Source organism: Pteropus vampyrus, unplaced genomic scaffold, assembly GCF_000151845.1.
Source record: "Pteropus vampyrus isolate Shadow unplaced genomic scaffold, Pvam_2.0 Scaffold826, whole genome shotgun sequence".
In the NCBI taxonomy this organism is placed as follows: Eukaryota; Metazoa; Chordata; class Mammalia; order Chiroptera; family Pteropodidae; genus Pteropus; species Pteropus vampyrus.
Window position 1 is genome coordinate 1 of NW_011889607.1, and position 23,107 is coordinate 23,107.

The following is a 23,107-nucleotide window of genomic DNA, read 5'->3' on the forward strand; positions in this document are numbered from 1 at the left end:
AGGATGAAGACCCAGGATATACAATCAAGGATACTTTATCCAGCAAAGCTATCATTTAGAGTTGAAGGACAGATAAAGAGCATCCCAGACAAAAATAAGCTAAAGGAATTATCACCACCAAGCCGGTATTACAGGAAATGTTAGAGGGACTTCTTTAAGAAGAAAAAACATGTATCAAAAATGGAAATAAAGAATGGTACATGCCTATCAACAAGTACCTCAAATGGAAAAGAATTAAGTGCTCCAACCAAAAGATAGAGTGGATGAAAGGAAAGGAAAACAAGACCCCTACATGTTGCCTATAAGAGACTCACTTCAGATTAAAAGATACACAGAGACTAAAAGGAAGGGGATGGAAAAAGATATTGCTCTGATGGACTTAACCTAAAAGGTATTTAAGTCAGACAGAGAAAGATAAACACTATATGATTTCACTTACATGTGGAATCTAAGGAATGAAAAGAACAAAGTAAACAAAAACAGACTCACAAATATAGTGGACAATTTGGTGACGTACAGAGGGGTGGAGGGTGGGGCCTGGGAGAATGAGATGAAGGGTAAAAGAAGTACAAATTAGTAGCTGATGGATGGTCATCGGGACAGCACGGAAAATGCAGTAAGCATTAATATGTTGGCTAGGTGGAGGGTCAGGGGAGGGAGGGAACGATTGGGGAGATTGTTTTACGAACTATACAGATGTCTAACAAATGTAGTGTATACTTGAAACTAATTAAAATAAATAAATTTAGGAATAAAAAAAAGCATATCAGCTATACTTAAGCTCTGGACTAATGAGGCATGGTACTAACCTGAATCTCCAGCCCCCAGATTAAATAAATGATTCTACGACTCTGTATAAATGAGGAACCACTGTTGCCATTAGTGGCAAAGAAACATTAAAAATATATATATTTAAAAAAAAGCTATCTATAATAGAATAGAAAATTCTAGTCCCTTAAATGTGGTAGAAACATAAAAAGTTTTAAATGAGGGCACGATCTAAAAACACAAAATATTAACTTACTGATTTATATTTCATATTGTTCCATTGGCAAATATCCTTAGTCTTCAAAGCACAAGGAGCTGCCACTTCTGACTGAGCCCAGCATTTCAGAATTGGAAACTCTGAAAAAAGTGTTAGAAGATCATATCAGAAAACCTGTACTGTACTACAGGCTAGGTCAGTCTTTCATGCTGTGATATGAATATGCAAACATTTTAATACACAATATGTAATTATAAAATTACAAAGACTGTGCAGAAGTTGAGCATGAGTTCTTAACAAATCCCATCATGCTAGGCGCCACTTTGAAAATTCTTTAAACTTTTTTTGAAGTATAACATATATTCAGAACAGTAAACAGATCCTAAACACAAGATAAATTGCCATTGAGTAAAAACACCCACATAAAGAGCACACATACCAAAATTTTATATTCTATTATAGCTTTTTCTTTTCAAGATTTCTTTGCTTCTGATGGCAACATGGACCAAAAAAAAAAAAAGAAACAATACCAGATCGCTCTCTCAAGAGGTGGCACTTTTTCAAACCTTATTTAGTCTAAGTAAAAAGTATCACTAATAGAAACAAATTAGGTTGGGTGAAGAAAGCTAACATAGTTGAACACTTTTTCATTTTCTCATCATGAAATATATGATGACAGCAAACGTACGGACTAAAAACTTCGTATCTGCTAGTTTTCAGTAACAGTGTTATTGACTTTTGCAACCAGCCCAAAGAACCAAAATCTGAAAGGGTTTCTCCAAGTCTTGATTCTAGAAAGACTGAAAATGGTGAAAGCATCATTTTAAAAAATTTATGCAAATTCCCACATAAAAACAGAAAGAACAATTACACACAAAACCAAAAACTCGAGGACAACATTCAAACAAAACTAGGTGATAAGGTATTCCTTCAAACACCAAAATACATGCAAGTGGGGACAAAAGACCAACATTCACAATTCCTGCAATATCAACATGAATAAACAGCAGCAAAGGGGCAATGAGGATCAATGGCTGAAAAAGGAAACAAAACAGACATTATAAATCTACTCATAAAAGAACATAGCACCACCTATAGTCTTGTCAAAAAGAAACCTGAATCTGATCACATCTCTGGAGCCAGCTGCCAATTTCCAGGAAATAAAGAGGTCATATGAACTGTGTGAGTACAACCACCAAATCCCCAACTCTGAGAAACTCTACGAGTCAAATGACCCAAATTCTTCAACAGTTAAATTTTAAGAAAACAGATAGAAGGAACAGAGGGGAGATAAATTAAGAAGTTAATGGAAATAACAAAAAATTTTTAAATGGGCAACACTAAGCTCTAGTGTCTAAGAATGCCCCTTGGGTGATAAAAGTATAAAGAAAGATAAGGTAGTGATTAAAAGTCAGATAGTCTGAGAGGAAAAGAGGAGGCTATAATTGGGACAGGATACACAGAGCTGCTACTAGGGTGGGTGGCAGAGTTTCTTGACCTGGATGTTAGTTACAAGAATATCTGCCTTATAATAATTCACTAAACTATGTATTTGTGAAGTTTTTCTATATTTATGCTTTATCTTTATAATCAAAAAGTTAAAAAGAAAGGGAAAAACATCCTTTTGTTATCCCTTGACTTCAGACTTGACACTATACTTTTATTTTTATTTTCAACTCTCAGAAAAGACTTGCAATCCTCACCTTGGTCACAATACATCAACAAATCAGGGTTATTGACTACAATAAAAGTTTCTCCATCTTTACTATGTGGCCGATGATAGCGGTAGTGTACAGGCAAAAAAGCTTGGAAACAATCAATGCACTGTGAATCTTGTCTGGCATAAATGAGAACTTCAGATTCCTTGGACAAATAGTTGGGAGCTTCTATATTAAAATTTTCTGAAACCATCACTGCCTGTCAAAAAGAAAACAAATATTAATCCAGAAGAAATAAATTAGGAAAATTCTAAAAAAGAAAAATAAAACCAGAAGACTGCTATTAGAGGAAAAATAATGTCAAATTCATCATCCTTCTAATTTCCATTCTCCTTCCATCCTCAATTAAAAAAAAAAAAAAAGATGTGATCTATGTTTAATAAAAACTTGTTTACTAAAAGCAAACTGAGGAAATTATACTCCAAGGTGTAAAATTTTCCCATAATAAAAATTATTTCTATGTAATTTCCTTAACTTTTGTCCAAGTGATAAAACAGGTACCAAGAGAAATTTTGTGAATAAATATAGCATTATTCGATAAGTATGAAAACTATGACAAAAGATAGTTAACCCAGTGTTGGGTTAAAATGATTGGTATCATTCTAGGAATATTTTGTTCTTCAGAGAAGCAAGTATCCAGCCACTGCTTAAATATTTTCAATGACTGGAAGAGTCATCTCAATTTACCCACTGTTAAAAGGTTATTCCTTTTCTATGAGTTGAAACTTGATGCTCTGGCCCATAACATTCTCCCATTGTTCTTGCTTACAATATCTGCAATAAATCTATTCCTTAATTCACTAAAGGTCCTCAAACATCAGAAGGAAATCATGCTGCCTCCACTAAGTTTTCTCCTCCCCAAAGAAATATGCACTGTTCTCTCAGTTTATGACATGATTTCCAAACTATTCATCATATTAGTTGCCTTTGGAAATACACAGGGACTATAGCAGCAGTATTACTTTCTTTAGTTATAAATTATATTAGCTTTTAGCAGCCTTATTTCAGTATGATATCTATCTACCTACCTACCTATCTCATTCTTTAAAAAAAAAAAAGTAATACTTTATTTTTTAGAGCAGTTTTAGGTTTACAGAAAAAATGAGCAGAAAATACAATCTCCATATACCCCTTTAACTGCCCTTGCAACACTCAGTTTTCGCCATTATTAACATTAACGTGACACAATTCTTAAAATTGATAAGCCAATATTGACACATTATTATTAACTAAAGTCCATAGTTTAAGTTAGGGTTCCCTTTTTATTTTGTAGATTGTATGCATTTTGATAAATGTAAAATGTCACGAATCTACCATTATAGTATCATATAATTTCACTGACCCTGTGCACTACCTATTCATCCCTACATTTTTCATTTGAATTTTTTGAAGAAAACTTTAACTCTCATCCTATTTTTTTTCTAGTTGACTTTTTACTAATTAAATGCAGGAATTGAGATTTATTTCTATTAAATTTTATCTTTCTGGCCATAGTCCATTTATTTCTAGGCTGACGAGATTTGATTAAAATCTTAATCAGTCAACCAACATTTATGTAACATTTATGAATTTGATAACTATGTCTTCTGTATTTTCATCTAAGGAAAAAAAATGTTGACCAGGAGGATCAAAGAGCAAAGTTCTAAGAAATTACTAGACACTTCCCAATAGAAATTTATTAATGAACTCTTTTTGGGTACAACTAGGTGCAAATCAAAATAACATATAGTCCAAATTTTTCTATCTTGTCCAGGATGTATATATGACCTGATAATAATAAAGGTATTTTTCTTTGAGTACTTCCTACGTTGCTAGGTATTTCAAAGTTTATGTACATTATCTCCTTTAATTTTCACAAGAATCTTATCAGGCATGAACTATTAGCTCCATTATTTGTGTGATATGTGCCAATGAGCTGACTCCAAATCTTGGTGACCCTGTGAATAAGCGACAACCAAAATGTCCTGTCCTCAACTGTCCTGTGTAGTCCTGTAGTCATGCCTATGGCTTCTTTTATGGAGTCAATCCATCTCACATTTGGCCTTTTTCTTTTCCTTCTGCCTTATCCTTTTCCCAACACTAGTGTCTTTTCCAAAGAACCCTGCCTTCTCATAATGTGCCCAAAGAATGAGAGGTTCAGTTTTGTCATTTTTGCCCCAATGATGTTTCAGACTTAATTTGCTCTAGGACCCATTTGTTCACCTTTCTGGCAATCCAAGATATATGTAGAGCTCTCCTCCAACACCTTTTTTCTAATGAACCAAATTTTTTCTTATGAGCCTTTTTCACTGTCCAATTTTTGCATTCACAATGACCCTCAACAGAGACCCAGATCCTTTTTAAACCAAAACCAATTAAGAACCAGTGGAAGCTAATCCACAAACAACAACTTGAGGTCTTGGAGCTAGCTGACTTAGGTGTTTCGGCTCGGAGTTTCTTTGAAACCTAGTTACAATAGAGAAAAAATTGTACAAGTTGGTACATCAATTGACAGGTGATCAAAAACTCAGACATTTGGAGGTGTGTATATCACTTTAGATTCAAAACAACAGAAAAACATTTTTGGAGCTGAGTTGAGACTATGGCTCAAGGGGAAATCAAAAGTAATCTGGACAATGACCTGATACTGGTAAATCTCCCAAACGTGGCCAAAACCATAAATGCAACCCCAAAAAGTACAATGACTATGTACTTTTTGGGGTTGCATTTATGGTTTTTCTGCAAAAATCAGAATTATTCCATTTTTGCCACAGATAAAACAATAGCATGTTATCAAGAAATTTAAATTATGCATCAAAATTAATCCTAAAGCATCATGCATTGGTTAACAGACATGGACCTATACTTTTTCATGAGGACCCTCAACCACATATGTCACAAACCACCACAGCAAAGCTAAATGAATTAAGCTATGAAATAATGCCATATTTATAAGATTAGTCTCAGCTTTCTCTCATGGACTAGAACTCCAAAAAAAAATTTTCCCCAATTAAGACATAGTAATTGGTGCCTCTGAACAACTTATATAATCTAAAAATGTAAAACTTTATAAAAATGAAAAATATTATACTTTTCTGACACTGGGATGTTAATTCTTGGTTGTTTCAAGTGGGAGAGTACATCTGGTCCCTGCTTTCCAAGTTGGTCATGGCAGAAATCCTAACACTACATATTTTGAGTAAATAAAATTTATGATTTAAAAAACATAGTATTTCCATTTTGATCTACAAAACAGCAGTTTCATGTTTCAATCTAATATAATACCATTTTCAAAAACTGTTAGAGATTTTGATTAAATATATCTTACAGCCCTACCTAAAAATGAAATGAGTTTTATTTGATGTGCCTTATCCATAGAGAATCTATTTAAGGATTTATTTTCAAATTGCTCACAAATCATCATAAGCTTTTTATAAAACATTTTGTTGCCATATCACCCAATGATTTAGACCCACTGTTCCATATGCTGCAGCCAAAAATTTTATGTCATGGAACAGGGTCAAGATCACAATCTAAACATATACGCATCAGTCTTTCCCTACATATAAATTCCCTTCTATCCAGTTAAATTCATCATATAATGCCACCTCTCATGACAAAGTTCCTCCTTGGGCTACAGTGTCAACTCAGCTAGGCGGAAGGAAATAGCATCTAATCAAGAAATCAACTTGCAATTATCTCTATATGTCACAAATGAGACATCTAGTTTTCTAAAAATTTCCAAAATGAAAAAGTAAATTTACTTAAAAGGCTTATAATTAGGAGTTAGAAGATTTAGAAGCAAAAAATCAAGCAAAAGAGAAACTTGTCAAGCAATCTATAACTGGTACTCTTTACCCACCCCATTTTCTTATTATAGTTGAACTGCACACACCCCAGTCTCATCCCAACCAAAGCGTAGGCATCTGACCTCTTTCTGGGCAAAAAAATTTCACCTAGGCAAAAAAATTTCATTTTCTTAAAACATGGTAGGCAATTTCATTAAATAGATTTGAAAATGATTCCAATCCATGTCATTACAAGCCAAAACCTGCATTTAAATTTAAAAGCTATTATTTGAAATTTTAAAAGTCTCTTTCAGAATTCATGACTCAGTGAAGAAAAGAAACAAATGAGAAAAGCAATGAGATCTTTCCACATGTGTATATGTATCTAAACTGCCATATATGTGAACATGTGTATCAAAACTGCCATATATACACAAAAAACAGAACATATAAAGAAATTTGGTGACTGGGGGTTGAAATAGGTGGAAGCTTATCATTGTGTACCTTTTCTCATCTCTTGAATATTTGAACCATGAAAATGTAATTACCTATTCAAAAATAAATTTAAATAATAAAAAAGGTGAAGAAATTGGCCTAAACCACAATTAGAAATAAACTGCCATCATGAATGACTCCAAGTGTATCTATTTTGCCTTTTTAAAATTCATATGCAAATTATAATCTTACAATCAGAGACAGTATTTCCCAAAATTTCTTAATCAACTGAGTCATTAAAAGCAGATTTTGGGGTCCAATCCAAATTTATTGAATTAAGATGTCCCAGGAAGCCAATAATCTACAGTATAAGTACCCCTAGGTGATTCTTATTAAAGTTAGGAAAACCCTTAACTAAGGAGTAAGATTCATCTCTGGAAAGAGCAACAACTTTGCAATTAGACAACCCTGGACTCATTTCTTGGCTCTTCCTTTTAACTATGTGATCTTGGATAAGTAACATGGCCTCTTGGTGCCTCTGTATGCTTATCTATAAAATGAAGATAATACTTCCAGGGTTATTATAAAGATTAATCTATGTAAAGGTTATGGGACTTAATCTTCCTTTAATGCTTGCTTTCTTTTTTTAAAAAAAAAATTAAAGATATCTGGCATATAGAGAGCCAATAAATATTAATTTCCTTTCCTCCCATACCCAAATTATACAAATGTTGGGGTATATCTAATTTGACAAAATTGCTGTTGAAACTGTATTTATTATTATTATTCTCAAACACATATAATTTTCTTAGTCATTAAACCAGTCACCATCCTGCCAAAAGGCATTTAACTATCTTGGTTTAATGGCTTACTACTGACAAGTATGACAAGAATCACTCACTTGTTAAAGAATACTCCTATACTATCTAAAAAATGCTACTTTATACACTTTAACAAAATAAAAAATACTACAATGTTTTCTCCCTACTATTTTGCCTTAATCCAAATTATAGCATCACAAAATAATTTCTCTTAAAAAACACCGTGTAAGAGTTGTACCTTTGGGAAAAAAAAAAAAAGAGTTGTACTGTACCTCTGTTATGTTTCTCTCTCGTAATGAAGCCAACTCATATGGATCCACAAAAAGTCCTGTCGGGATGTATTGTTTAATTAAGAGTCGGCAGGTCTGTAAGTCCTCGATGCTTTCTCCAAATTTCACTTTTATTAAAAGGTCTCTGTAAAACAAATATGTTTAAAGTAAATTTCTTTGTTAATGAGATACCATTACATTACATTCAAATTAGTGGAAGCACAATATTTCAAACTAGTTTTTCAAAAGATTATAAAGTCAAATGAAATTTATATCACGTCCAAAACACCCATTAGATCTTTCATAAATTCATGCTGTAAGCCACAGTATTGCATTACTATGGAACTAGACAAAGATCGATGGAAAGGGATAGCATCCAAAAACACACACACATTTTCCATAAAGGTGACAAAATAATTAGATGGGGAAAGAATAGTCTTTTCAACAAATGGGATTAAAACAACTAGATACCTATATAGAAAAAAATGAACCTTGACCTCTACCTCATACCATACACAAAAATTAATTTGAAATAGACTATAAATCTATATGTATAATTGTCCCAGTTTTCTGTCTGGAGGCACATTTTGGACCAAGTTCAGGGAAGAAGATCCAAAGCTCAGCACGGTAGTTCTGCTTGGGTGAGAAAATAGAGATAGAAGTTAAGAAAGGCTGAAGTGGCTGGAAGATACAGCACTAAGTTCCAGAGAGGAGGAAACTATGTAGAAAGAGCTTTAGAAATCTGAACTGGATGCACTCTGAGTTTTTGTAGAATGCTAAGATAAGCATGAGTAAGGTGTAACTCCACAAGATTGTGCAAAGAATGACCAGGGAACTAAAAGATAAGATATTCTAAAATTTCACATTTAGGGAGATATTTGCATTCCAACCAATCAACAAACAGAGACCAAAACTTTCAGTGGAGATCGCAATGGGGTAAAGCTTTAGTAGCTAAACTAAATGCAATAATGGCCACTTTAACTTTAGACCTATACAAAAAAAAGATTAAAAAGATCACGTTGATAACCAAATAACTGTTAACAGAAAACAACAAGCCCAAAACTCTTTAAAAGATAAAATCCACACATTCAAAAATTTTCATATGTACACCATTCACAATATTCACCATCCAATCAAAAGTTATTAGATATGCAAAGAAGCAGGAATATGTGACCAATAACCAAGAAAAATATCATTCAATAGAAGCAAACATGGAAATAACATAAGTGACAAAATTGGTAAAGGACATTAAAAGTAATTATAAATATGGCTAACATGTTCAAGGATTTAAAGAAAAACATGAACATTATGAGAGAAAGTTTTACATGTATATAGAATTGAATGCAAGTTCAAGAAGAAAAACACAATTTCTGAAATAAAATGATTAAAAACAATTAGGCAATACAAAAGAAAAAATCAATGACTTAGAGACAAAGCAACAGAAACTAACCAAACTAAAGCATATTGAGGAAAAAAAATGGGGAGAGGAACAGTTTCGGTGATCATTAAACAATATCAAGAGGATTTATATATTTTATATACATTACTTTACAGTCATATCTCCTCTTTGACTAAAACTGTATGGCCCAGCTTGATCATCTATCTCATTAATAATTACAGCTAACATTTCCTGGGTATGTACTATGTGACAGGCACTGCATTAAGGGGCTTTTCATATGTTTTCTGATTTAATTCTCACAACCCTAATGAGGAAATATTATGATTATCCAATTTTACTGATAAGGTAATAAAGACTTAAGTAACTCGATTAAGGCCATACAGATACTGATTGCTTGCTGAATCTTAACAGGCAGCCCGGAAGGGTAGAGGCTAGTGCTAAACTTGGCCTGCAGCTGAACCCCTCTCAGGACTGTGCCACTAGACACCTACTTCACAAAGCCACACTAATAAGACCGGGAGACTTAGGAGCTTTGTGTAGTACATAGAAACAGACACAGAAAGGCAGCCAAAACGGGAAGACAAAGAAGCAGAAACCATATGAGAGAACAGAACAGAGATCCAGATATAATAGAGTCAAGCAATCTAACAGATGCAGAGTTCAAAACACTGATTATAAAGATGCTCAATGAACTTGGGGGAAGTGTAGATAAATTCAGTGAGAACTTCAACAAAGAGATAAAAAACATAAAAATGTAAATTACGAAAGGGAACCAGTCTGAAATGAAGAACACAATATCTGAGATGAGAAGTATATTAAATGGAATAAACAAAGGAATAAACAAAGTGAATAAAGAAAAGGATCAAATGCCCTATCTAGAGGATGGGAAAGCCAAGGACATGCAATCAGAATGGCAAGAGATCAGATGCCAAGGCATTTATAAAAATAATTTAAGAAGCCTATGGGACACTACTAAGGGTCCAAATATCCGTCTCATCGGCGTAACTGAAGAAAATCAAGATGTTGAATATATATTTGAAGAAATAATGATGGAAAAGTTCCCTAACCTGGTGAAAGAAACGGACATAAAACCTCAGGAAGCTCAGAGAATTCCAAAAATCAGAATCTAAAGAGGCCCACACCAAGACACATCACAATTAAAATGCCAAAGGTAAAATACAAAGAATATTAAAAACAGCAAGAGAAAAAGAAATAATTACTTATAAGGGAGCACCCGTAAGACTGGCAGCTGATTTCTCAAAAGATACTATGCAGGACAGAAGGGCTTGGCAAAAAATATTCGACAGGATGAAGACCCAGGACATACAATCAAGGATACTTTATCCAGCAAAGCTATCATTTAGAGTTGAAGGACAGATAAAGAGCATCCCAGACAAAAATAAGCTAAAGGAATTATCACCACCAAGCCGGTATTACAGGAAATGTTAGAGGGACTTCTTTAAGAAGAAAAAACATGTATCAAAAACGGAAATAAAGAATGGTACATGCCTATCAACAAGTACCTCAAATGGAAAAGAATTAAGTGCTTCAACCAAAAGATAGAGTGGATGAAAGGAAAGGAAAACAAGACCCCTACATGTTGCCTATAAGAGACTCACTTCAGATTAAAAGACACACAGAGACTAAAAGGAAGGGGATGGAAAAAGATATTGCTCTGATGGACCTAGAAGGTATTTAAGTCAGACAGAGAAAGATAAACACTATATGATTTCACTCACATGCGGAATCTAAGGAATGAAAAGAACAAAGTAATCAAAAACAGACTCACAAATATAGTGGACAATTTGGTGACGTACAGAGGGGTGGGGGGTGGGGCCTGGGAGAATGAGATGAAGGGTAAAAGAAGTACAAATTAGTAGCTGATGGATGGTCATCGGGACAGCACGGAAAATGCAGTAAGCATTAATATGTTGGCTAGGTGGAGGGTCAGGGGAGGGAGGGAACGATTGGGGAGATCGTTTTACGAACCGTATAGATGTCTAACCAAAGTACTGTATACTTGAAACTAATTAAAATAAATTAAATAAATAAATAAATAAATAAATGTATCAGAATTTATAAATCAAATATCTGAGAATTATGACCAATTAATCACTTGAGAAGTTTTAAAGTTTGGGAAGTTTTCTTATGGAACAGTTTCCACAACTTTTTACCAGTCTTTTAAATATTTTCAGTACTGGCAAATATTCATCGTTGAGGACAATTCCTGTTTAGAAACAGCTTGGTCATTTGGAACCAAGTTTTGTAAATCAGAAATAGTGATTTAGGGTGGTATAATATTTAATACTTGAGAACATGGCTTTGGAGTATGAGAGTCATAAATTTAAGTCAGAGCTCTACCACCCTAACCTCTACTAAATTTAAATTTTTCAAGATATGGAATCAACCGAAGTGTCCTACAACAGATGACTGAATAAAGATGTGATACATAAATACAATGGAATATTACTCAGCTATAAGAAGAGATGAAATACCGCCATTTGCAACAACATAGATGGATCTTGAGATAATCATGCTAAGCGAAATAAGCCGGACAGAAAATGTTGAAAACCACAGGATATCACTTATATGTGGGATATAAATCTAAAAACAACAAACAAACATGAAATATAGAGACTCATGTACATGGGCAACAGGCTAGTGGTTACCAGAGGGTTGGGGGTAGGGAGAGTTAGATGGGGTAAAAGAGGTCAAATATGTTGTGACAGAAAGAAATCTAACTATAGGCGGTGAACATACAACACAAAATATAGATGATTTACTGCTGAATTGTACACTTGAAACTTATTGGATTAAGTTAACCAATGTCATCAAAGTAAATCTATAAACAAACAAACAAACAAATAAATAAAATAAATTCTCTGAGCCCTAGTACACTCATCTGAAAAACAAGAAAGGTATCATTTGTCTCACAACCACTGTGAAGGCTAAGTGAAATACTGTATATGTAACTTCTAGATATATATATATACACATACACATATAATATATGCATGGTAAATAATAAACATTTTCTTTTCTCTACTTATTTTAATGATTTTTTCAAACAGTAGCCATATATACTAAATCTGTCATTTATAACTTGAAGAAAGCAAGGAAATTTTTCAGTTTATGCATTCTTCAATTATTAAGTTTTTGCTCTAAGTTATATGAAACAGTATTTTGATGTAAGTATGTCAATGGGCAACTCACCTGTGAAAACCATCTTTTAAAACTTCTTGCCTCAAAATAATTTCAGAACAAGTAGCCCTTATGCCTATAAAAACCAAAAGATTTTTTTTAAGTAAAATAAGCACTCAAAGAATAAATAATTAGAATATAATTGTTTAAATAGGCTTTTCTTACCTGGAAAATCTAGCTAACCTAAAAATAAAACAAAAGCTTTGAAAACTTAAATAAGTTGAACTACATATAAATCTACTTCTAGTATAGCATAAGGGTTAAGAACATTGAAGTTATATTGCCTCATTTCAAATCCCAGTCTGTCACTAGTTATGTGACTCTGATAAAAATAGTTTATCTCTCTACTAGTTGTCATTAGAACTTAATATACATAGAAGCACTTAGAACAGGGCCTACCACACAGTAAGTGTTCTTTATAAGTGTTTGTTATTAATATCACTTTATTCAAGGGATCCCAGGACACTAAAAAAAAAAAAAAAAAAAAAATAGAATGGCTAAAGAGCCAGGAAATCTGTTTTAATGCCAGCTCACTGAAACTGTGTATGAGATACTTAGTTGCAACTTCCATATTCTACCATCCACACCTATAAAACCGAGAAGATGGTACATTTATGCCTTGTGGAGAAGTTGGGATGGTTTAAAGAAAGGACCTGGAGGCTTTTCAAAGGTTCAAAAGTTTCCTTAAAAACTTAGAATAACCAGAAATCTCACTATTCTGACCCCATGCAGAATTCAAACAGCAAAATTATTACTCTGTATCGGTATCATAAAATTAGAAATTCAGTTACTAATGATCACCAACTCTGCCAGGCACCTTGTTACATAACTTTATTTCATTTTCAAAAGCTGAAAGTGTGTAGGAAGAACATTAAAACAAACACACAGCAAACTATATACTATTGTATTTTGCTAAATACATTAGCTGTATTTCTGAAAAGATGCATGGAAAAAAAATGATGTGGAGATGAAATATACAAAGAAGAAAAACTAGCATTTATTAAATAATATCTATATGATAGATCATCTACTTGGGGCTTTTTCATGTGTTTTAACTTTTGTGTGTTTAAACAGGCAGGCAAAATTGCCATTTGTACAAAGGAGGAAACTGACATAGCTACTAACTGGCTCTGGGTCTTATAACTGACTGATTAGAAGCAAGATTTGCCTGACACTTAAAGCCTAAGATATTTCCACTCTCCTAACTATTTAAAGAAATCCTTATTTGCTTTGGAGAAGCATATCTAATCTTTTCCCAAATAACTTAGAGTATCTCTTGTACAAATCCAGATGTTTCTTCATCATGTTTAATTTTAATGGGGGTGGGGTGGGGCGAGGAGTAAAGGTTTATATCAACATATTAAAGTAGAAAAATGTCAGATTATTACATTTTTTAAATCAATTGGGATATACACTAGAGAGTAGCAAATCACATTCATCTTGTGATGGTAAAGTCTAATTTATAAACGGTATAGCAAATACTAGACTATGATTTTGAAAAAAGTACAAAAGTACATTCAAAATAATGTGTTGTATCTGAATTCACCTTCAAGATCTTTTCCTCTTAAATACTGCTTTATTTGATTATTGTGGCCTGTACTGGCTCTGGAATTGACCCCTTTTAATCAGAAAATGCCAGTGCCGGAAGAGTCCTTAGAGATCACCAAGTCCAGTTTTTAAAAAATTCTTTTTGGCCTCATCATTTCTTCAAATAAACTTGGAAACCTAATATGTAAACACACAAAAGCAGAACTGCATTGACAGATACTAGTCTAATATTCTCATTTTACAGGCGGAGAAACTTACCTGGTTTATACTGACTTTCCTTATCAAACGTTATCATTTACCCTATTACCTCTGCACGAATCTGTCTCCCCCACTACACTGAAAGCATCATGAGGGTTGGGGCCATGTACAGTTCAGGGCTGGATCTACCTAGCACCTAGCACAGCATTCCAGGAAAAGGAATGGGACCCAAAGAAATGAATCGACCCGCTTGCCCAGCCCAGAATCATAAAGAAACCCGATACCAAACCACTGTATCATCAAAAATGTTTGTAAGAAAAAAATTAGTCCTCCTCTTCCCACACCCCCTACCCTCCGACCCCGGTGTCCCTGTATTCTGGATTGGGATTCTCACTCCACATGGGGCATTGAGGCCATGTTGGCCCCTCGGTGGTTAGAAGCTTCATGCATCCCAAGACGCTTCATCCTCATTTTAGTAGTGTGGCCAGTCTCGCCTCAGAACGACAAATCCCCACTCTGCAGAGACCCAGGAGCGGCCAGAGCGATGCAGGAAACGTGAAGAGTTGGGGGGCGGGGGGACAGAGAGAGAGACAGAACGAGAGAGAGACAGAGAGAGGGAGGGGGAGAAAGAGAAAGAGAGAGTGTGAGTGAGTGAGTGTGTATGTGTGTGTGTGTGTGTGTGTGTGAGTCCACGTGGCCTTTGTTTTTAACCTCCTCTTGCTCACCATACAATTCTAGGGTCGCGAGCCAGAGTACAATGAAGTACCTTTGCAAACCGCGCAAGGCAGAGGACCCGGGAGTCCCGCCAGGCTCCCACCCACTCGGCCCTCAAACCCCGCCCTCACCCCTGCAACCCCGCCCCTCTCTTTACCGGCGTCCGCAGGGGAGGCAGTGAGGGCTGCGACGGGTGTGCAGGTGAGCCCAGCTGCCTCCCAGAGAAGCAGCCAGGCCACCACTCGGACGGCCACGGCCCGGGCAGCCAGGACGCCGGAAAACGAGCGCCAGAGAAGAGCGCGCCTGGATGAAATGCGGACGGAGGAGCCTGCGTACGCTTCCAGCCGCTCCTAGGGCGCGCTACCACAGATTTAGTGACCGGGACGGAAACCTCGCTGCGCGCACGCTTTCGGTCCCGCCGTTCCCCGGCTCCCCAGAGCCCCGGCCCACTAAAGTTCCGACGTCGCGGGAGGGCGCCGTCAGGGCCCCCTTGTCGCTCCGCCCCGCGCCCTCCGGGTCGGGGGCGGGGCGAGGAGCGGCGCAAGCGCCCTGAGTGCACCAGGGCTGTTGCTGTGGGAACGCCTCCGTGGGCCCCCTGCCCTACCTTCAACTCCGCACGCTGCCCTGGGAGCCCGCTGGCTCAGCTCCCGGTCTCCACCTCTACTTCCAGGTATTTGTGGATTCGGGACTCCTGCCAGAGAGATCATCCACAGTCACGTCTGCAGGCCTGTGGCGGTCGCCTCTTCCTGTAACTCCAGGCGACGCCCGGCCTCAAAAGTGCTGCCCTGTGCATTGCAGTTGGGTGGAAATAGCCCCCTCATGGAGGTTTTAGACGTTGGCCTGCCGGGGAAGATATACTTTCAGTACTTCGCTAAGGGTAAAAAAGTCTTGCGCTAATGGGGACGTGAGTAGGGAAATGATCGTCTGCCCGTTGGCGAAATCCGTACACTTTTAGGTTCTGTGGAGGATGCTTGGCTAGATTATGGCATTAACTGATCCCTGGCGGGGGGGGGGGGGGGGGGGGTAGTATTCATGTCTAGGAAGAAGAGTTGGATAAATGTGCCGTCCGTCTTCATGAATTGAGTTGAATCTGTAAGTAGGCCTAGAGAATATCCATTGCAGATTGGAGCAAAACGGAGGACTCTAGAATAAATGTCTCAAAGAGGAAAGATGTCAGAAGATACTAAAACTGAAAGTAGCAGCTTGCTATTAAGAAATGTGGAGATAAATTTTAGAAGAAATGGTTGAAAGAATTAAAACTGGTAGCCTATGGAGAGGGGAGGGCAGAGGACAATAGTTATTTATTATAAGCTACTTATAAATAAGTAGAATTATTTTACACTTTAAACAGAATACAAACAGTAAAAATAAAAGTTTAATTTAAAAAATAAAAATGTCTTGTCAAACAATTATATTATTTAGTATCAATTGCACACACCCTTCATAAGTACAACCATTTGCTTGAGTGTGGAATTTATATTGTGATCAGTAGGATCTCTTAGAAAGTGCTAATAGACCAAATTTTTATTGAGGCGAACTGGGAGTAGTATTTGTTGTCTTGTTTTGTTTTAATATTTTTGTTTTGCAAGTCTAAATTTTTATTTTTTATTTTTTTAATTTTTCAATTACAGTCGACATTCAATATTATATTAGTTTCAGCATAGTGTACAGCATAGTGGTTAGACATTTATATACTTTACGAAGTGATTGCCTCCATAATTCTAGTACCCACCTAACACCATACATAGTTACTACAATATTATTGATTATATTCCCGATGCTGTACTTTACATCTCCATGACTGTTTTGTAACTACCAATTAGTACTTCTTAATCCCTTCACCTTTTTCATCCAGCCCCAATATTTGTTAAAAGAAGAAGGTGGCGAAGGGGGAGAAGCAGAAGAGAAGGGCTGGGATCAGATTATTGCATCAGGTCAGAAGCAGAACACAGAAATTTGAAAAAGCAGTTCTTTATAAATGATTAATTTCCTAAGAGTAAAAATGTTTACATCCAACAATAAGGGGTGAATAATATAGAATGTGGTATATCCATAGTATAAACATTTGGCAGTCATATAAAAATTTTCACTTTAGAAGAACATTTTATGACAAAATCACATAGGTTGTTTAAAAGGCAGGAAACTGTATAATATAAAAAAACATAACTATAATTTTAAAAAATAAAACTATATGCCTAGGAAAAAGACTAGAAGGTATCAAAGGTGATTATTTTATGTTCCCTCCTACCCCTGTCCCACTTCTACTCCCAGTTTTCTATAGTGAACATGTATTAGATAACATGTTCCTATAGGGATTTGCTAAGAGAACTGAATTTATGAAGATATCATTACCCTATGCTGCTTTACTTTTAGATTCCTTAATATTTGCAAATCTTCCAGAGAATAATATATAGTCACATCTAAAGCAGTCCCTATAATTCAGTTACTTTGGCATTGGGAGCAGGGGAGGGAAGAGGGAATATAAAGTATTAGCCTACAATATAACTGTGTTTCTTGTAACTGAAAAAAAATAATGAGACAAGTTAAACTAAAAGTCATGTAAACTTTATTGCCTTGGATAGGAGAGGGTGATTCTGTATTGGTCTACCTTTTTGATCAGACTTCTAGACTCTAAAAACTTAGAGAATATACAGAGGCTGTGTTCTAATACACTGAATTAAACGAGTATGTATGGAATACCTACTACATTCCAGGTATTGTGCTGGGATGTTGTGGTAAACAGTGGATATGTTCCCTGCCCACATAGAGCATATAAAATAGAAGAGAAGATAAATGATTAAATGAGTAATTACAAAAAACTTGGTGGGTAAACTGATTGGGAAAGTACAAAGGAGACCGATCTGGTCTGGTGAACCTCTCAGGGCATAATGTTTAAAGTTGAAAAACTCAGTACCCTGACACAGAGGGTGCTTGTACATACTTGTTAAATTGGTAAATAAAAAAGATCCTGGAAGTCGATTCTTGGGCTGACTCACAGGTTCATAAACCTTTCATAAACAAATTCATCTTTGGTTAAGAGTACAGTATACCAGGAGATCCAAACTGAACTGCATTTCTAGGCTCGTGTAAACAAATGTACACCCCTCAATGAATCAGGGATTGAACAATATAAGGAGAACCTAGGGCCGAACTGAACTTTTAGGATAGCTCTGGAAATATTGAACTGATAGACTGAGCATACATCTCTAGAACTGGACTAGAAACAGATCTGCTGGGGAGGAGTGCGATATATCCCAACACTTAATTCCCTCTCCCTTTTTGCAGGAAGTCATTATGTGTTAGTCACATAATGTGTGTACAGATTTCCTCTGATTTACCCTGAAGTGTATGTGAAAATGATGTGTACTGCCAAGAAATGTGGAATTAGGTTCCAGCCTCCAGCTATTATCCTAATCTATGAGAATGAAATGAAGGGGAAAAGTCGCCAGCGCATCATGCCGGTTCGAAACTTTTCAAAGTTTTCAGGTACCTCATGTTTTATCTTGCCTCTTTTCTTAAAAATTCTCTAAATCACATAATAAGAACTATTTGAGTCTTATGTAATAGCATGACATGGCCTTCAGAGTTATACAAACCTAAGTTCAAGGTAGATGGGTGACCCTGGTTAAGTTACTTACTCACAGTGAGCCTCAGTTTCCTAATCTGTAAAAAGGAATTGATAATCCCACTCTTTCAGAATTGCAGTGTGGGTTAAATGAGATAGCATTATTCAATAATATTAATTCCCTTCTTTCCCTCCAAATGTTTTCTATTTGTAGTCTTGATATTTTCTTAATACAAATACTAATATCTAAAGCTGTAATATTACATTTTCTCCAGTTGAAAGTGTTTAATATCGCCTCAAAATGATTTTAAGTTAAGGAACTCAAAAATACATCCCTCCTCCCACCACAGTCAAAGCTCTATATAAAGGAATAGTTCTCCAGAATAACTCATTCCAAAAAAGCCATTTAACTACTTGACTATAATGGCAGATAATGCTTTCAGTAGTTTGTGGTGCACCAAAACATTGTGGTGTGTATGTTGCGTGTGGTATATAGTTTTGTTTCTCCCTCATAGATTGCAACAGAGCTGCTGAACAATTAAAGAATAATCCACGACACAAGAGTTACCTGGAACAAGTGTCCCTGAGGCAACTAGAGAAGTTGTTCAGTTTTTTACGAGGTTACTTGTCGGGGCAGAGTTTGGCAGAAACAATGGAACAAATTCGAAAGGAAACAACCATTGATCCTGAGGAAGACCTGAACAAACTAGATGACAAGGAACTTGCCAAAAAGAAGAGCATCATGGATGAACTTTTTGAGAAAAATCAGAAGAAGAAGGATGATCCAAATTTTGTTTATGACATTGAAGTTGAGTTCCCACAGGATGAACAACTGCAGTCCTGTGGCTGGGACACAGAGTCAGCTGACGAGTTCTGATACCAAAAACAAAAAAACTATTGGGCTAGCAGAAAATCCATGTTTATACAGAGAACATAGATTGGTTTAGAAAAATCTGTAAAGAACACTAAATGTACATGTTGGGTCATATTTGGATTGACCGTGTTACTTTTCAAAACTAGGACATGTAGGGCATCTACTATGTAGGTGCACAAGAAATATAGAAAAAACAGAATATAGGAATCTGCCTTTAAGGAGCTTACAATCTAATTGGCAGATAAGTCAAAAACTTGTGGAAAGCTAACAGTATTAGGCAGCAAAAAAGATTAAAGCCAAATGCTTACTAAAAGCTAAAGAAAGCAGAGCCTAGATTACTGTAGAATAGAATAATCAGAGCATACTTTGTCCTTTAATGGTGAGATGAGATTTTGCCTGGCCCTTCAAATGGTTGTATTTAGATAGAAGCTTATATAGGATTCCAGATGAGAGAAACTGGGGGGAAAAAAAGGGAAGGGTAGTAAAGAGATAGGAATTAGAACATTTAAATTGAGGAACAGTAAGTACATTATAGTTTGGTAAGATTGGAAGGCATATATGGTTACCAGGGGATTATCCTGTGTGCTTTATGTCTTTACATGTATTTAACTCTGTTTTATATATAACTCTGGAATAGAAGAGTACCCCCACAGAGTGTCCCAGAGCTGCAAGTGCATGTCATTTGATGGACAGCTGGGGAATTCTACCCCTCTGGTATCAGGAAATTTAAACCAAAGACATTCTAAACGCCTAAACCTCTTCCCATAAGTGAGAGGTTTGTTTGTAAAATGGGAAATCTACCCATAATAAACAGTAGGTACTGCCAGTTTAGGCCTATTCATGAGTTCGGATCTACAAAGAGAAGACCTTTATTGAACAAGATTATGTATGTACAGATACATCTTTCTTCTTATTAGATTATTATTTAATTGGTAGAAATCCTGTGTTTTCTGCAAGGAAATTAATACTCATTAAATAAAACTATGAGTTATTTTTCCCATCTGTCTATCCCTACTCTCTTTACCACTAAAAGCCCCATTAAAGAGATCATTCTTACAGTGATATCACCAGAGACTTACGATAGTCATGTCTCAAATGTATATTTGCCAAAGGTAGCAAAAGAATTTTCAGCATTGGAGATCCTTTCATATCTGCATAGTATTCCCTTATATAGATGTAGATGATATATTTTAAAAATTGACCTCAGTTTGTTTTCCCCTTTCACTATTACGAATAATGCCACAGCAAATAACTTTGTATATTCTCTATTTTGCACATGTGCACAACTATAAATAATGCCTAGAGGATAATTGCTGGGTATGTGCATTCTAAACTTGGATATTGCTATGTTCTCCTCCGAAGAGGTTCATTCATTCATTTGTATGCTGGGGATGCAGCAGTATATACAGCAAAGTCCTTTCCTTTACAAGGTTTACAGTCTGGTTGGAGAGGAGAGACAAACCTAAATGCATACAGTAATGTCATATGGTAAGTGCTTAGAATTAACAATTGTATAAAAAGAGAACTATGGAGGGGTTGGGAGCCACTGATTTTGATAGGGTTATCAGAGAAGGCCTCACTTAAAGAGGTGACATTTGAACAAAGGCCTGAAGGAGGTAAGGAAAAATTGATGTGCCTTTCAGAGGTAGTGGAGAAAGATAAGTGCATAGGCCCTGGAGCTGCAGTGTGCTTGGCATATTTGAGGGAGTGAGGGGGCCAATGTGGCTAATACTGATTTAGCAAGAGAAAAATGGTAGGAAATGAGGTTGGAGTATATTTTACCAAGGCATAGTACTTACCATAAAGGTTGTACCAACTTAAACTGTCAGCAATACATGAGAGTACCTGTTTTCCCCACATACTTATCAATAGAGAACATTAACAAACTTGTAGATCTTTGCCAGTTTTATAACTTAAAAGTGGGATCTCATTTCTTTTATTATGAGTGAGACTGAGTATAAGAGGTATTTTTAATGAAATAACATGTCCTTTGCTCACTTTTCTATTGGTTTACTGGTCTTTTCCTTACTAATTTGTAAAAAGTTCTTTATTAAGGAAAATAGTCCTTGGTCTATGATATGAGTGCAGATATTTCTACCTTGTTATTTTTTTTTAACTTGTTCACGATATTCTTTACAGGCAGATATTTTTCAAGTCAGATTGATCAGTATTTTTTCTATGGTTCTGCATTTGTGTCATATATAGAGGCATTTCTCACTCCAATACTTTTTTTAATCCTATGATTTTTTTTCTGCATAGAAAAAAAATTTTATACCACATTTTGGTATAAAATGTGAGGTGTAATTCCAACTTTTTTCCAGATTCCCATGCAATACCACTATCTATTGAATTAACTATCTTTTCCTCTTTTGATTTGAAATGCATCCTTTATCATATGCTAGTTCCCGTATGTGTCAAAATTAGTTATCTTTTGATTATGTTAATGCCATCTGCAACACACTTCCCAATCCATGTTTTTTTTTTATGTTTACTGCGCACATCTCATTTGTTCATTAAATTAAAGATGCAAAATGGCCCACAGCTTTTGCCTTTGAGATGTTAACAATTTAGCCACCAAAGCAACTACACTGGCATATAAGATAGAAGTACTGACTACATATAGCTAGAGCAGAAGGTGGAGATCATGTGAGTTGAGCAGTTGTAGGGGTGTTTTTTCTCCATGTATCTTGTCCAAAGTTAATTCTGCGGAGCTCTTTTAAATTTTTTTCCATTATAAGATTAAAACATATCCAATATTCATTATTTTTAAAATTTAGACAAATACTGAGTATAAAAATGAAACGAGAAAATTCTCCCTTCATCTTCTTCCCTCAATTCTCACTCTACAGAGAAATTGGTTTCCCTAGAGGACTCCGGATTCCATCATCTTTTCTGGACTTGCTTCATCAATTATTCTCTTCCTCTGCCCCTGTCTTTCTCGTTTCAGCTTCATTCTCTGCAGGCCCATTCTCTGCAATCTGTAGGACCTTGCCATATTAAAAAAAAAAAAAAAAAACACTTGATATCACTTTGTCTTTTTTTTTTTTTAGCTAATTATCTAATCAAATTTTATCTCATCTTGTTGTGAAATAAATCTACCCCACCCATCTGCTGCCACTCACCCACCCAGAGCAGATCTGGCTCTCATCCAGTTCTAGATAGAAATGGATGCTCAGCCTCCAAGCTCAGTACTTTAAGAGGTGTCTTGAAAATTCAGTTTGGCCCTGGGTTATCCTGAGTCTGTTGGATCCTTAAGAACCTCCTGAATCTGTTGGATCCTTAAGAACTGAGTAGGTTTGTTTGCATGTGAACTTGGGAATGAAATTCATTTTAGAACTCTTAGTGTACTGTACTCTAAACCAAAGATTGTATATAAATCCCTAGGTCAGCCCAAGAATTGACCTAAGGGGCTTTTCTATCTACCAATTAAGCAAGTTTGTATCAAGTACCCTCTATGTCAAGGTACTGTGAGTGATCACCTTAAATATGTCCTGAGAGGTTCACCATATCTATCTCTCTTATACTTTTGTGGTTATTTTGCTCACAAAGTTTTTCGTAAGTATTTAATCATCTATCTAATATTTGGACAAGAGTAGTGGGTGAAAGGAAAGGC

General features: G+C 35.8%; 2 protein-coding genes across 4 annotated transcripts; one reads left to right on the forward strand and one right to left on the reverse strand.

The window, feature by feature from the left end:
* Window positions 1–536: 536 nt before the first annotated feature.
* On the reverse strand, window positions 537–18,129 carry LOC105309734 (phosphatidylinositol-glycan biosynthesis class X protein-like). Its single transcript, XM_011385932.2, has 6 exons — window positions 18,106–18,129; window positions 15,213–15,405; window positions 12,608–12,671; window positions 7,999–8,140; window positions 2,689–2,902; window positions 537–1,125 (listed from the first exon to the last, which is right to left on the reverse strand). The coding sequence occupies exons 1-6, from the start codon at window positions 18,127–18,129 to the stop codon at window positions 1,016–1,018; spliced, it is 747 nt and encodes a 248-aa protein (XP_011384234.1). The 3' UTR covers window positions 537–1,015.
* Window positions 15,398–21,473, forward strand: CEP19 (centrosomal protein 19). Of its 3 annotated transcripts, none has more exons than XM_011385910.2 (3): window positions 15,398–15,725; window positions 18,341–18,541; window positions 19,136–20,556. In XM_011385910.2, the coding sequence occupies exons 2-3, from the start codon at window positions 18,412–18,414 to the stop codon at window positions 19,495–19,497; spliced, it is 492 nt and encodes a 163-aa protein (XP_011384212.1). In that variant the 5' UTR covers window positions 15,398–15,725; window positions 18,341–18,411; the 3' UTR covers window positions 19,498–20,556. The 3 variants fall into 3 exon arrangements, with proteins under 3 accessions (XP_011384212.1, XP_011384213.1, XP_011384215.1); XM_011385911.2 differs by lacking the exon at window positions 15,398–15,725 and adding an exon at window positions 15,734–15,932 and having other exon boundaries at window positions 19,136–21,473; XM_011385913.2 differs by lacking the exon at window positions 15,398–15,725 and adding an exon at window positions 16,109–16,147 and having other exon boundaries at window positions 19,136–21,473.
* The last annotated feature ends 1,634 nt before the right edge of the window (window positions 21,474–23,107 follow it).

Bases quoted from the DNA above. Each gene is read 5' to 3' on its own strand.
- LOC105309734 (XM_011385932.2), bottom strand. From the start codon at position 18,129: ATGCAGTTCAGTTTGGATCTCCTG. The intron at 15,406-18,105 runs GTATACTGTACT...AGCGCGCCCTAG, and splicing joins AGTTCAGTTTGGATCTCCTG to GAGCGGCTGGAAGCGTACGC. The intron at 2,903-7,998 runs GTACAGTACAAC...TCTTTTTGACAG, and splicing joins GAGAGAGAAACATAACAGAG to GCAGTGATGGTTTCAGAAAA.
- CEP19 (XM_011385910.2), top strand. From the start codon at position 18,412: ATGATGTGTACTGCCAAGAAATGTGGAATTAGGTTCCAGCCTCCAGCT. The intron at 18,542-19,135 runs GTACCTCATGTT...TCTCCCTCATAG, and splicing joins AAACTTTTCAAAGTTTTCAG to ATTGCAACAGAGCTGCTGAA.